A 14,828-nucleotide genomic window follows, 5' to 3' on the forward strand; every position below is an offset into this window, starting at 1 on the left:
CTTTTTTGCCAGTGTGGCAGTGGCTTGTCTGAACAAATTTGTATAGTATGTTAGAAATTACATAGTTGTACTTTTCAGATAGGCTCCATAGTTTTTTTTTTCTTCCTACATGTTTCTCCCCTACTCTAGTATTTCTGTTTACTTTGAACACAGTACTTGTCACTTAGTTGTCATGGGTTAATGAATTTATTGTAAGTTTTCCTCAGCAGCTAGTCTCCAGCAGCTCAACATGATGGGCTTCGTTCATAATAGTGACACATCTGAGTGACTTCTTATTGTGATAGAGTTTTGCTTGAAAAACTCAGATTTTCTTTCAGGCCTTATACATGAAATAGACAGTCTTTTTAGGTGTTTTGGAATCAAGAACGTAGCCTAAATTGTCGATGAAGAAAAAAGAAATTTTATCAGACCAGACTTAAGCTAGCATATCTTTATTACTGTGGGTGGCTTACAGTTGTGCACACAGGCAAATTCTGGTAAATTTTACGGGACATAGTGATGCTAATAATACATCATTCACTGCGATGGGTGATGCAGTAATTTCCTCCTTCAGTTCCTTTGTAACCTGTTTCATAATGTTAGTCGATACTGATAATTTAAAAAACCTTTTCCTTTTTCCCCCCAGCATTTTTGAGGTATAATTGACAAATAAAATTGTAAGATACTTAAAGTATACGTCGTGATGATTTGATATGCATTAGTCAATTGTGAAAGTATTCCCTCCATCTAGTTAATTAATACATCCATCACCTCACAGATATATGTATAAAATACATTTTAAAATTATATATATATTATGTATCTTTTTAAATTATATATTTGTGTATATATATATATCTTTTGTGAGAATCTTTTGCTTTTCAACAGGCATTCTCTGTAATAACACAAAGCTTAAAGCACCCTGTTCTAGCTTTAATTCTCCTTTACCTTTTTGTGTGTCTCTGTGTGTCTGTGTATTTGAAGCTCTCATGTTCCCTAGCCTTGGCAGACAGTTTTTAGGAGGCTCCCACTGACCAAAGATGGTACAGTTTGAGTAAAATAAGGAAAATAGCTGCAGTGAACATGATGATACTGAAAAACAAAAGGTGATTCCTCTCCCCTCCAGAAATGAAAAACCAATTGGTCACTGTTGAGAATGGTAGGGATCTCATTATTTGGAAATCTGGTAAGAATCAAGAGGTAGTTCTTTTTTTACTATATGAGCTGTGCCACTCGGTATTCAAATTCTGGTGCCTGAGTTGCACCCATGACCAATTAAATTAGAATCTCTGGGATGTGCTGCCTGTCATTGCTATATTTAAAGAAATCTTTCTGGTGATTTGGGTGTGTACCCAGGCTTAAGAACTTCTGTTTACAAGATATTTCTCTTACGGGGGGACCTGTAAGAAAAATACCGCTTATTATAACACTAGGTGAACTTTGTTAGTTATAAAAGCTGATAACTAAGCAGTATTTCTCTGGTAAATGAGGTTACCAATTCAGTGCTCGTTGAAAGGAGGAAAAAAGGCACAGGGGAAGAAAGATGTATGCTGTGTTTACTATGTGCATGTTGCATATGGGATCTTGTTTTTACTCTTTCTTCTCTGGGCCTCCTTGATATCACACTTGCCTGTTGTTCATCCCCACCCAGACTCAGTGGCTGCTTCTTCCCAGTCTGCTTTGCTGACCTCTGTTCTGCCTCACTTCTAAATGTTGGAGAGTGCTGTCAAAAATTCTCACCCTAGGGCTTCCCTGGTGGCGCAGTGGTTGAGAGTCCGCCTGCCGATGCAGGGGACAGGCTCAGCGGCCATGGCTCACGGGCCCAGCCACTCCACGGCATGTGGGATCTTCCCGGAGCGGGGCACAAACCCGTGTCCCCTGCATCGGCAGGCGGACTCTCAACCACTGCGCCACCAGGGAAGCCCCATAGTCCTTTGGTTTTAAATACTGTGTATATTCTGATTACTCCCAGATTACCTGTAGCCCTGACTTTCCCTCTTGGATTCCAGAATAGAATATTCAGCTTGGATGTCTAATAGGGCATTTTGAACTTAACATGTACAAAATCTTGGTTTTCCATTTCAAACATGGTTCTATTTTAGACTCAGTAAATACTAAGATCTTCCATCCAGTTACCCTGACTTTAAGAGCCCTGAAATAGTCTTGATTCTTCTCTTAACTTTTCCTATACCGCCCCACCCCCCCATGCATTAGCAAATCCTATCGATTTGCTTGCCTCTCAGGGTATTTTGAATATTATTACTACTTCTCACTCTGTTATTCCCAGTTCTTCTAAGGTTCACTTAGTTATTACTATTTGAAATCCTTGATAACTCCTCTCTAAATTAAAATCTATTTCTTAGCATGATGCATAATATCATATCTGATACTTAACCTGCTTCTCTACTCTCATTCATTCCCTTACTTTACCTTCATAGGAAATTGTGTTCCAGCCATACTATAATACTTGTAGATCTCAAATGGGTCACATTTTGCCCTCATTGTGGTTTTGTATAGGCTGTGCTTTCTACCTGAGAATCTTAAAAGCTTTTTGTTTTGGAAAGATTTTAGAATTACAGAAAGGTTGCAAAGATGGTACAGAGGGTACCAATGTACCTTCACCCAATTTTTTTCCCCCAATCTTATCATCTCACATTCTGTGGTACATTTGTCAAAACTAAGAAACCAACGTTTCTACCTGGAATTTTTGTTTTCCTTTAGATTACCTGCTAATAAATACTACCATATCTTCTGTGAAACTGGTGTTTTCTGCTCTATCTTTCAGTCGCCCCTTGTAGATTTTCATACTACTTAACGGGAATATGAGTATGAATAAGACAGTCTTTGTACTAGCAAAGAAAGTCTTAGTGTTACTTCATTCGAACAAATCTGTTTGAAAAAACTGTCGTTCCACGTTTCAAATTTTTTAACAGCTACTTGCCCACAAGAGTAGCTGACATATTGAATGTTTCAGTGGATTTGGGAGACAGAACATTTAAAACACTCAATGTCCAACAACCAGTTTTTTCCCTGATTGTTGAAACAGGCTTTTTTTTTTTTTTTTTTAAACCAGAGCACCATGTGTGGTAGCTTGAGTTCCATAGTCATTGTTGTATGTGTGGGTGAAACATTGAATATTTGAACAGTAAAATCACTCAGCACCATGAGATGTTTGTGTTAAGAGGAGTGAAGGCACTAAGACCATTTGAGGCAGCAGATTTGTCTCTCACCTTGTTCTCTGGGATAAACACTAAATGAGTGGAATATTGATTAGATGGTGCTTAAAATTACTTTCTCTATTAGGGTAAAAGAATTTGTGTTTTAGTGAAAGGTGTGTGATTCTGTTGTATTTCTTTTCATTAAAATACTCTTTTTCTCTCATTCTAAATTCTCATTGTACTTTCTATATTTTCTTTTTTAGATTTGTTTTTTATTCTTGACTGATGAATAATAAAAATCAAAGATAAAACAATTTTCTGTTAGAATTCTCATTATTGATTTTATATCCTGAGCATTGAATCATTGCTGATTAAAATAAACTTGTGACATTTACTCTCTCACTTCTAGATACTACCAGGGCTTAGTCTTTGTAGTTTTGAAGGAACCCAGGACAAAATGAATCTGTTAGCCTATTTGGGCCCTTGTAATTAAGGATAATCCTGGGTGGATTCATATCACAAAATCCCTTTCAATTTAAACCTGAGGACTTGGACCTGAACTGTTATTATCATGGCTGCTTTAACTGTAGTCACGTAGCAAGCAGTTCTAAAATTTGAAATGTGGAGTTTCTCAACAAATTTTTTTGAATAACCAGTACTAAACTGGGAATCCAAGGGCAAAGACTGTTTTATTTATATTGTATTCCTTGAAGTATCTGACACATGGGACACAAATTATGCTTATTCAAAGTATGTTTTTATTTTTTATTTATTTTTTTAAATTTATTATTTTTGGCTGCGTTGGGTCTTCGTTGCTGCACGTGGGCTTTCTCTAGTTGTGGTGAGCGGGGGCTACTCTTCATTGTGGTGTGCGGGCTTCTTATTGCGGTGGCTTCTCTTGTTGCAGAGCACGGGCTCTAGGCGCACGGGTTTCAGTAGTTGTGGCTCACGGGCTGTAGAGCGCAGGCTCAGTAGCTGTGGCTCGCGGGCTCTAGAGCGCAGGCTCAGTAGTTGTGGTGTACGGGCTTAGCTGCTCTGTAGCATGTGGGATCTTCCCGGACCAGGGCTTGAACCTGTGTCCCCCGCATTGGCAGGCAGATTCTTAACCACTGCGCCACCAGGGAAGCCCTAAAGTATGTTTTTAGGGTAGGTGTTAGGAAATACAGGGATGACATCTAAAATTGAAAAGAAAAATAAGTACTGCATGGCTTAGTCTATGGCAGTACTGTAGAATAGAAATATGTGTGACCCAAATGTGTTGTTTAAAATTTTCCAGTGCTGTGTTAAAAATAATTGAAAAAAGTGAAAATAATTTAAGTAATATCTTTGACTTAACTGATTATATCATTTCAGCACCTTATCAATATACAGTATAATTAATAAGATGTTCTGCTTTTTTGGTACTAAATCTTCCAAATTTGGTGTGTATTTTATACTTAACAACACTTTTTAATTCGGACTAGCCACAATTTAAGTGCTCAGTAGCTGTATGTGTCTAATGACTAAAATGTATTGGACAGTGCAAAACTAACCCATTAGGGCAATTCTACTTCATCACCCTTAATTCAGGTGCTAAACAATTCATCTTTATTTAATTTATTTTTTAACCATTTTTTAAAAATCGAAGTATTGCTAATTTACAGTGTTGTGTTAGCTACAAGTGTACAGCAAAGTGATTCAGTTATACATACATATATATAAAATGTATATATATTCTTTTCCAGATTATTTTCCATTATTGGTTATTACAAGATATTAAATATAGTTCTCTTGCTACACAGTAGGCTTTGTTGTTTATCTGTTTTATATACAGTAGTGTGTATATGTTAATCCCAAACTCTTAACACCCCCCCATCTTCATCTGTATTTAGATTTCATAAAATTTGCAGTTGGAAAAGTAGATTCACACACAAGTTTTCCAAACATATTTAAAACTTTTTCAGTAGTTAAACTGAATATCAGGTTTTAAATTAAAAATTAAAAGTTATTAAGGAAATACAAATAAAAACCACGATGAGATAACACTTCATACTCACTAGGATGGTTTTAATAAAATAAATGGAAAATAACAAGTCTGGGCAAGGATGTGGAGCTATCCTTGTATAACCTTGTATTTGTTTATACATTGTGAATACACTGAATACCACTGAATTGTATACTTTAAAATGGTATGTTATGTGAAATTCACCTCAACGAAATTAATAAAATTAAATAAAAATAAAAGTTCAGTTTCTTATAGTAGCCTTATTTAAAATGTTAAGTAGCAGCACCTGGCTAGTGGCTTCTGTAGTAGACTGCGGTGTTCTATGGCAATGTGGTAATCTACAGAAGACAGAAGCTTTAAAAACCATTATTCTTTCCTGGTACTCAAAATACGTATAGTAAGTTTTTAAATTCTAAGAATTCAGCATCCGTTAGATGCTAAACTTCTCATGGTCAGAATCTGTAGCTGAACATTCTTGATGTAGGCTATCTGAGGACCACACTATTGATAGGATTGTAAGAATTAAATGAATTGGTAAGCACTGAATATGGCTAATTGCTTCTTTTCAGGGTTCCCATAACACTCTGTGCCTTACCCCTGACTATAGTCCTTTGAAGTTGTTGCTTTGTATGTATGTCTTGCCGATCACATGTAAGCACTTTCAGGGCAAGAACTGTGTCTTAATCATCCTTATACTTCTAGCATCTTACATAGTACTGAATATAGAATAGATAAGTATTTGAACTAAAATCTTGAGTCATTCCTCTGCCTCTTAACCTTCTGTTAGCAATTCTCAGTACAGTTAGAGCCCATAACATGTCTCTTGTATATTGAAATAAATAGAATAATTATTAATGGCACTATATAAGGATTTTGCTGTGAGATGTCTTAGCTAGCATTGGTTTTTATCAGAATCTATAAGCCAGTGTATTTAGAAATACCTGTGATTTGCAAGATGCTTCTGCTAATATATATATATTCATGAAAGTATGTTCCTGCCTTCAAAATGCATGGAAAAGATGAGTTAGGATAAATTATCTAATTATGCTCTGAAAGTGTGAGGATGTCCTCAAAAGAGGATGAACTCCCTTTCACGTGGGCAGATTTAGAGAGATTTTGTGAATAAAGTTATAATCTCAACTAAGAGAGGGTTGTAGTGTGTTTTTAGAAGTTTAAAATGGTAGAGGTACGGTACCTAGATTGAAAGAGCCTGGAAGCATTTGGATTTTTTGGTGGTATTATCTAGAAAAATGTAATTAAGTTGAACCACCTGGGAATAATGTGATGGATACATTTAGTAGCATACGTTGCAAATTTGCGTCCTTGTAGTTTTGTTTTCAAGTCAGAAACTAAGCAACTTTAATAACTTACTAATAGAAGGCCACCAGCAAAATCCAGCTGTGGATTTTGCTATTTGGGGATCGTTTTGGAAAATGTTTGTTTTAATTAGTAACATTCATTTGTTAGAAGACCTGCAAATACTATTTTCTAAGATCTAACTAGAAATCACACACTTGCACTGTAGCTAATTTGAGCATTGTAATTTTAGTGATATCCAAACATTCTGCATTCATTGTTGGAATAGCAGATCTGCCAGGTGACTTGGGTAGTTAAGTTGACCTCTTGTTTTCTCAGTCTTGCAAGTACAGAAGGCTGAGGAGGCAGTATTTAATGGAACTTATAGAGGGTTGCATAAGACCAACCCTGAGCATACAAGTTGTCTTCTGTGAGCGACTAGATCCAGTAGTTTAAAAGTCAGTATTATTGTATTTCTTTCTTGTCTGTTAAAACAGTGTAGAGCAGTTGGGAGCCTGATGAAGGTTTTGAAGTAGCATATATCTTTTTTTTTTTTCTTGCGGCCCCGCGGCTTGCGGGATCTCAGTTCCCTGACCAGGGATTGAACTCGGTGAAAGCCTGGAATCATAACCACTAGGCCACTGGGAAACTCCCTGAAGTAGCATATATCTTAAAATAAAAATAACTTTGAAAATCCAGGAATCCCAGTAATTGTTCGATTATCTTATTCTTTGATGTGAAAACAACTTACTGCTCCTCTTAGTTTAAAAGTGATTAACCTCCAGATTTTTCTGGGAAGAAGATTCCACTATTTTTGTCTTGCACATGGTGGGAAGAGCAGTAAACTAAGGAGTCATGAAAGTTTCCAGGCTCTGTCACTGGTTAATCTGTATTTTGTGCAACCTATAAAGTGAAAGGGTTGTACTAGTCCCTCATAGATCCTTTCTGGAATTAGTTCTGTAGTGTTACTGATTTACTTCTGAAAATATGAAATATTCACTCGTTCATATTTTGCTTCTATCCTATACAGCATCCCTGACATTTTTTTAAATTTTTTTATTTAGTGTGTTGTTGGTGGCTGCAATGCCAGCTTTGCTTCTCAGGGAGGGCTAGCTCGCCATGTACCCACACACTTCAGTCAGCAGAACTCCTCAAAAGTTTCTAGCCAGCCAAAGGCCAAAGAAGAATCTCCTTCTAAAGCTGGAATGAACAAAAGGAGGAAATTAAAGAACAAAAGACGACGCTCATTACGTAAGTGTTGCACTGAAAATCAGTGTGTATTAGATGGTTTGGTTTTTGTCTTGGGCTTTCATGCAAATTCAGTTTTTACCATTCTTCAACTCTGCTTATCTATTTTTGTTAACAGTAATGAACAGATAGGATCTTGGTCTTTCACTGTGAGAATTCAGTGATGTATATTTTACCTCTAGTAGCTAAGGGAATGTAAGGTATATGTGGCCTTAAGAATACAAGCTCTGTAATTAGATTTTGTGGGCTACTTTGATTCTCTTCTAAATTAAGGCCAATTATGGCAGTGTTGGTATTTCTGACAATATTTTAGAAAATTTGAACATGTTAAAGATAAAAATCAAGTAAAAGTTAAGTAACCTGTCTGCTCCAAAGTGGTGTGTGTGAATAGCAAAGCTATGTGTAGTCTGTGTCTCTACTTAACAGTCTTGCTGTGACACACATGTACAATGGTTATGGGCTTACTCATCAAATTATGAGATGTATCCTTGATATTTAGGATAGAACATAATTAGATGATTGTATACTTTTGAACCGCAGGCGAAGAGTCTCTATTTTTGTCGTCTTCAAAGGTATTTCATTATACAGCTCATTAAAAAAATGGTTGGGCACCCAATCTTAACTTGTGTATTTATACAGCATATATAGGTAACACTGCTAGTGTGCATTATAATTACCAAGAAGGAATACTGAAAAACAGAGATGAAAAAAATCCAGAAGTGATATTATTTTCTTCCCCACTCTATTGGATCATGACACACACCTGGTTTGGAGACTGTTATTTTAGTTGAGCATTCTCGACACTTTAATAGTGGACATAACATGGTTAAGGTCTGAATGCATATCTGAAATTTGGGAGCTTTTATTATTCTGAATTTAATTCAAGTGATGACTTCTGTGTTTGAATCTTGAGTGAGGAGTGATATATTTGAATGATTTAGAGGGGTGAGTTACTGTTATTTTCTCTAAGTGCTTATCCTTCTCAGGAAAAAGCATATTTGGAGAGCATGGAGAAAGTATACATTTTCCCCCCCCCAGTAGCAACAGATCAAAATAGGAAGGGGATTTGTTTCTCAGCTTTAGGTAAAATCATGACTTTTTCTCTCCCATAAATCTCTCTTTTTAAAATTTTTAAAATTTTTTTAACTGATTTCCCATTGTCATTGCATTCTTAGTCTTGTGGGTTCTGTTAGTTTATCACTAGCTGGCGTTTTGTTTATTTCCTTTTGAGCAAAAAAATCCAATGAGAAAAGAGCTATTCACATTGTTTTGTTGAGTATGCCAGCTGTTAGATTTGTGTAGATGTACAGTGAACTCCATGAATAGTAGAGATAATTTCACTCCACATAGTGGTAAGTCAGAATAGTGTGGTAAATCAGCATACATGTAATTCAGAGTATGCTGTACCAGGAAATCAAGCCATTTCTTTTATTGTCGGGAAAATTTACTGTTTTTTTTTTTTTTTGGCGGTACGCGGGCCTCTCACTGTTGTGGCCTCTCCCGTTGCGGAGCACAGGCTCCGGACGCGCAGGCTCAGCGGCCACGGCTCACGGGCCTAGCCGCTCCGCGGCATGTGGGATCCTCCCGGACCGGGGCACGATCCCGTGTCCCCAGCATCGGCAGGCGGACTCTCAACCACTGCGCCACCAGGGAAGCCCTAAAATTTACTTTTTAATTACAGATGATCTTGAGATATTTTACATATATTAGAAAGCTCCACAACTGTAAAATAATAAATTCTTTTTCCTTACTTTGAACAGTGTTTTTATTAGGAATAAAAACAACATGTTTATAATAATATTAGTGGGATAAAAATAGAAATTTTAAAAATGTTTTTATCAAATCTTCAATGTTTAACTTTGTTGTGATCATACTAAAAGATTGCTTACTCTAAGTTTGTGAATTTATTTTTTAAAAAATGGTGTGAGCATATTAATCTAAACTGCATTATGACTGAAGGCATTTTTCATATACATTTATTTTACTTATTCATAATCTATAGCTGTTATATTTCCATTTCTCAAATAAGGAAACAGTCTAAGGTAGATCAAGCAGTTTGTGCAAAGTCATATTGCTAATAACTGGTGGCATTGAGAGTTAGAAAGAATTTTGGTGGACTCATTGGCATTAAAAATGTATTTATGGGACTTCCTTGGCGGTCCAGTGGTTAAGACTCTGTGCTTCCCCTGTAGGGGGCACAGGTTCACTCTCTGGTCGGGGTACTAAGATCCCGCATGCCAGGCAGCAGGGCCAAAAAATTAAAAACAAAAGAGAATTTATAATTTTCTTAGATTATTGTTAGAAGAGTTATTCTTAATCAAGAAAATGCTTGTCAAAAATTCCAAAATAATATGACCACTGTGTCAAATCTGGAAAAATTTTTGATTACATATTAATGTAAAATGTTCATGAAATGTATTTCATATGTTTGGCTGAGGTGAATGAGATCTGTGTGTAGTGCACAGATGGAGACGTTTATCAGATTGTTGAAAATGTAGGACTGGTGCTCAGGAGAGATGCTGGAGTAAAATATAAAATTATATGAAAAAGATAGTAGCTGAAATATGCAGTCATGAGGTTGGAGGCTAGAACCTCACACACCAAGGGGCAGAATTAACCCACACTTACTCATTGGTTGGAGTTCTGCTTTTGTATATCCTTACCTTGTTAGCTAGGTTCTGTGTTTTGAAAGCAAAGAAAATCTTGCATTTAAACACTAGATAGATACTTATTCGTTGTTTCAGTCTTTTTTACTTATTACATATTTTTGTGGAAAATGGACTACTAATATGGTTGCTTGGAGACTGTTATATTTTTCTAAATATTCTTTACCTCTTTTATATTGACTTTTAGCACGACCACATGATTTCTTCGATGCACAAACACTGGATGCGATAAGACATCGAGCCATATGCTTTAACCTCTCAGCTCATATAGAAAGTTTAGGGAAGGGACACAGTGTTGTTTTTCATAGTACTGTAAGTATTTGATTTTTTTTTTTCAAATATTTCCCACAATTTGACATTTTAATGATTATGTTGAATTTTTTAGCCTTTAATTTGAACTATTTAAGAATATTGGGGTGGCATTTGGGCTGCTAGGCATTTGAAGATCAGTCTCTGACCTTAAGTAAACTAGGTGTCTTTTCTGACCTCTGGTTTCCTTGCAGGTAAAGTTAGAGCATTAGACTTCTTTTAACTCACATCCCTATGTGGTGCATGCTCCTCCATCACCCATAAAATGCACATCTAAAGTTTGTGTTAAAGCTTTCCATCAAATGAAAGGTTCATGAAGGAGGGAATTTTAATCTGTTTTGTTCGTGAATGTATTCCAAGTGTCTGGAATTGTACCTGACACATAGTAGGAACTCAGTGTATTTGTTGAATAACTATGTTGTTCTACTTGGAAAAAGAAAAGTATTGAATTTGAAAAGGCAATAATGAATTTATTTTTGGTTAACTAGGAGTTAATAGAGAGCTGTTCTTTCTTCTCATGCCCCCTGCCATTTTTATTATCCAGTCATCTTTATATTGCTATAGTTTGGTGTAGGTCAGTTAGTAGAAATAAACTTTAGACCAGACTTTTGGTGATTTGGATCCCCGGAAAGAGAGATTATTTAATTTTGCCTGTTGAAATAGAAAATATATTAAATTTAGGTTTTATTTTTATATTCTAATCAAAATGCATGAGAATTTAAATATAAAAGATCAGTATTGATATCTCTACTGGTTTGAATCTCTTATTCTTCCCATCTCCTCTAATAATGAGGTTTTCTTGTATTTTCATTTTTTCTTTTATGTATACTTCCAATTCAAAGTGCCCAATTTTGATTTTGATTCCCAAAATTACAGGCAAGAAGGTAGAAGATTAGACACAAAGGAAAGGGAATCTTTTCTGAGATTGGAGCACATAATGGTGTGAGTTTGGGTTTAAGGAAAGTTGTATCATACTTAGGCTCTTTTAAAGAATGTTGTAAACATAGTTATCTAAATAAGAATGAAGACAAAGTAAAAATGTCTGTACTGGGAATTTTGTTGGGATTCAGCAAGACCAGGAGCTTGCTCAACTGTGATGGTTAAAGTCCTCCTTTGGAATTTGATAACATACGTTTATGATTTGGCAGGTCTATAATTGTTCTTTTTTTTTTTTTTAAGTTGAAAGCTAACATTTTTTATCCAAGTTTACATTTATGTATTGTTAATAGGAGATAGAAAATATTAATCATTTTCTAAGTTGAAATAAGTGGAGATTGACTGTAATCATAAAATATTTCATGATTTGATAAAATAGGCTTTTAATTATCTTACTGAATAAAAGCATGTCAGATAAAAAATAAGTTAATTTTTTTATCCATGAGTTTTTTTAATTGAAGTATAGTTGATTTACAATATTGTGTTAGGTTCATGTGTACAGCAAAGTAATTCAGCCGTATATATATACATATATACACACACGTATATTTTTTCAGATTATATTCCATTATAGGATATGACAAGATATTGAATATAATTCCCTGTGCTATACAGTAAATCCTAGTTTCTTATGTTTTACATATAGTATTTTGTATCTGTTAATCCCATACTTCTAATTTGTTCCCCCTTCCCTCCCTCTCCCCTTTGATAACCATAAGTTTGATTTCTATTATTATTTTTCTTTTTTAGTCAGTAAGATGTGGTCACCAAACCCAGAGTTGGCATTAGGGATAATTTGTTAATTTACTTAAATATTGAGCACCTACATGTGCCAGGTACTAATGATACAGCAGTGAACAAAACGGGCTAAAACAAAACAAGAAACCATGCCTACACTCCAGTGGAAGAGACATGCTAAACAAGATAAATTAGTAAAATTAAAAACTTAAGAGGAAAAAAAAAAAACAACTTAAAAGGAAGTGAGGGTATGAGCCATTCAGTTATTAGGGGGATGAGCATCATAGCCAGAGGGAAAATCAAGCATAAGATCCTCAAGTGGGGACATGCAAGTATGTCTGAAGAGCCGTGAGGAGGCCAGTGTGGCTGGAGGGAAGCAAGTGCGGCAGAGAAAGTAGGAGCAGTCGGAGAGGCAATGGGGAGAGTCTTGTTGGACTGAGACGTTGACTTTTGTTCTACTTGTATTGGGAAGCCATTGGAGGAGTTTTGAGTAGCCATGCTCTATTGTGATTTCTTTTAAATAAAATTTTTATTGAGATAAAATAAATACAGACTCACCCATTTAAAGTATACAAGGGAATTCTCTGGCGGTCCAGTGGCTCTCGCTGCCGGGCCTGGGTTCTGTCCCTGGTCAGGGAACTAAGCTCCCGCAAGCCACGCAGCACAGCCCAAAAAATACATATGCAATTCTGTGAGTTTTGATGCTTGTACTTACCTATGAAACCACCACACCACCACAGTTGAGCTGTAGAACAGTCCTGTCACGCAGAACATTCCTGGTGTAGCTTTGTAGTTCATCTCGGCCTCTGCCCCCTGCCTTAAGAGAACTCACTGATCTCTTTCCTCTCATGCAGGTTTTAATGTGCTCACTCTGGTTTCTGTACTGAGAACAGATTGTAGGTCAGGGTTGGGGCGAGAAGGGATCAGTCTTTTCAGTATCTCAGGTGAGAAAAGGTCAGAATGGTTGGAGTGGAGATACTAAGAAGGGTTAGATTTTGGATATCTTTTGAAAGTGGTATTGACAAGAATTATGGATGGATCAGATGTCAGGTATGATTAACGAGAGGAAAGGATGACTCCAATGTTTTTGGCCTGGGCAGCTAGCCAAAAGGATGGAATTGCCATATAATAGAGGCTGTGAGGTGAGCAGATTCGGGGAGAGGGGAGTATCAAGAGCCATAATTTCAGCACATTCTATAGAACATCTAGTGCTTCTGTCATGTAGGCAGAAGGATTTAAGAGTTTGAGCTTAGAGGAAAGGTGTGGCTACAGATAAGAATAGAACTTTCTAGCGTATTAGTGTTATTTAAAGGTATCAGACTGGATAAGATCACCTAGGAAGTATTAAAGAGAAAAGAGATCAAAGGATTGAGGTTTGGGACCTATCAACATTTAATGATTTAAAGGGTGATAAATCTGATGAAATAATGGTCTAGTAATAAAGTATCTCTACATGTTAGGGAATAGAGGTGATGATGATAAATAAGGTTGTGTTTTAAAAAATGAAGCATCAACTTCATGCTTTCATTAGAGCAGCTCTTTGGATGAAATCCTTAGGCTCACCGTGGGAGGAGTAAAGATGATAAAAAAATGAAGGAACTAGAAATGTGATATTAGGAGTCTGGAAGAAAACTTAAAATTTACTCAGAGTGAAAATAGTCTGAAGATGAAAATAGGTTTTCGAGCTGTAGAAAACATCTGAGAGGAGTTAAGAACATGATTGATTACCTATGTTTATCATAAACTTTAAAAACCTAGGAATAAGAGTGATTCACACCCCCAAGCGACATTGGGGTGGCAGAGGTACCTTGACTGGGGAAAAGTCACAAAGGTGTAGTATAATCTGAAGAATACCTTTTCCTGGGGGAAGTGGAAGGAAGAAACATCCCTAATGGCAAAAGGTCTTCCTTGGGGCCAGGTGAGGAGGTTCTCTAAGGTTCCCTGAGTGTGACTGGAAAGGTTGGTGGGGGCAGTTCATGTTAAACAGTAGTCAGATGTTCAGTGCCAACTGCAAATGTAAGTTTCCTAGTTACCAAATTAACTTTTATAGGAAATAACCATATTTATAGTGAAAAGATTTGCATAAAAATATTTATGTGAGGTACTACGCCGTGCAGTTTGCCTAATTTGTCTTCTTCAATTGAAACATTTTCTTTTGAGCCATCTCCAGAAGAGGTCAGCAGAATCCTAGTTACCAGTCAGTTGGCTTGCTGTACTTGGTTGCATTGCATTATTTTTATATCTTACTTCTTTGTAGAGATACTTTGTTTTAGCATCTGCAGATCTGTCTTTGAGCTTTTTAATTGATTCCATTACCGAGTCTAGAATTAGGGTACTTAACTATAGGTTTTTAAATAATGGGGCCAGAAACTTTTATATTTGTATGAAGTGCTGTTTTTACTTCTGTTTTGAGAATGACACATAACATTACTTTGTGAGGCTGTTTGGAAGTTAAACTTGGTAAAAATATTGAGATTTAAATTATTAAAGCACTAAAGAGCTAATTTGGTTAAT

At 36.1% G+C, this 14,828-nt stretch overlaps 1 protein-coding gene across 3 annotated transcripts in view; it reads left to right on the top strand.

Moving 5' to 3' along the window:
* Window positions 1–14,828, top strand: part of AEBP2 (AE binding protein 2) — a 72,387-nt gene that overhangs the window by 34,178 nt on the left and 23,381 nt on the right. For all 3 annotated transcript variants that reach the window (XR_003791096.1, XM_029205287.1, XM_029205288.1), the window contains exons 4-5: window positions 7,482–7,668; window positions 10,519–10,643. Coding sequence is in view for 2 of the 3 variants with exons in the window: in XM_029205287.1 (XP_029061120.1) it covers window positions 7,482–7,668; window positions 10,519–10,643 (312 nt within the window). In the remaining variant the exon portion in view is untranslated. The remainder of the gene's footprint in view (window positions 1–7,481; window positions 7,669–10,518; window positions 10,644–14,828) is intronic.

Source organism: Monodon monoceros, unplaced genomic scaffold (assembly GCF_005190385.1).
Source record: "Monodon monoceros isolate NGI ecotype Baffin Bay Population unplaced genomic scaffold, NGI_Narwhal_1 Super_Scaffold_6, whole genome shotgun sequence".
Lineage (NCBI taxonomy): Eukaryota > Metazoa > Chordata > Mammalia > Artiodactyla > Monodontidae > Monodon > Monodon monoceros.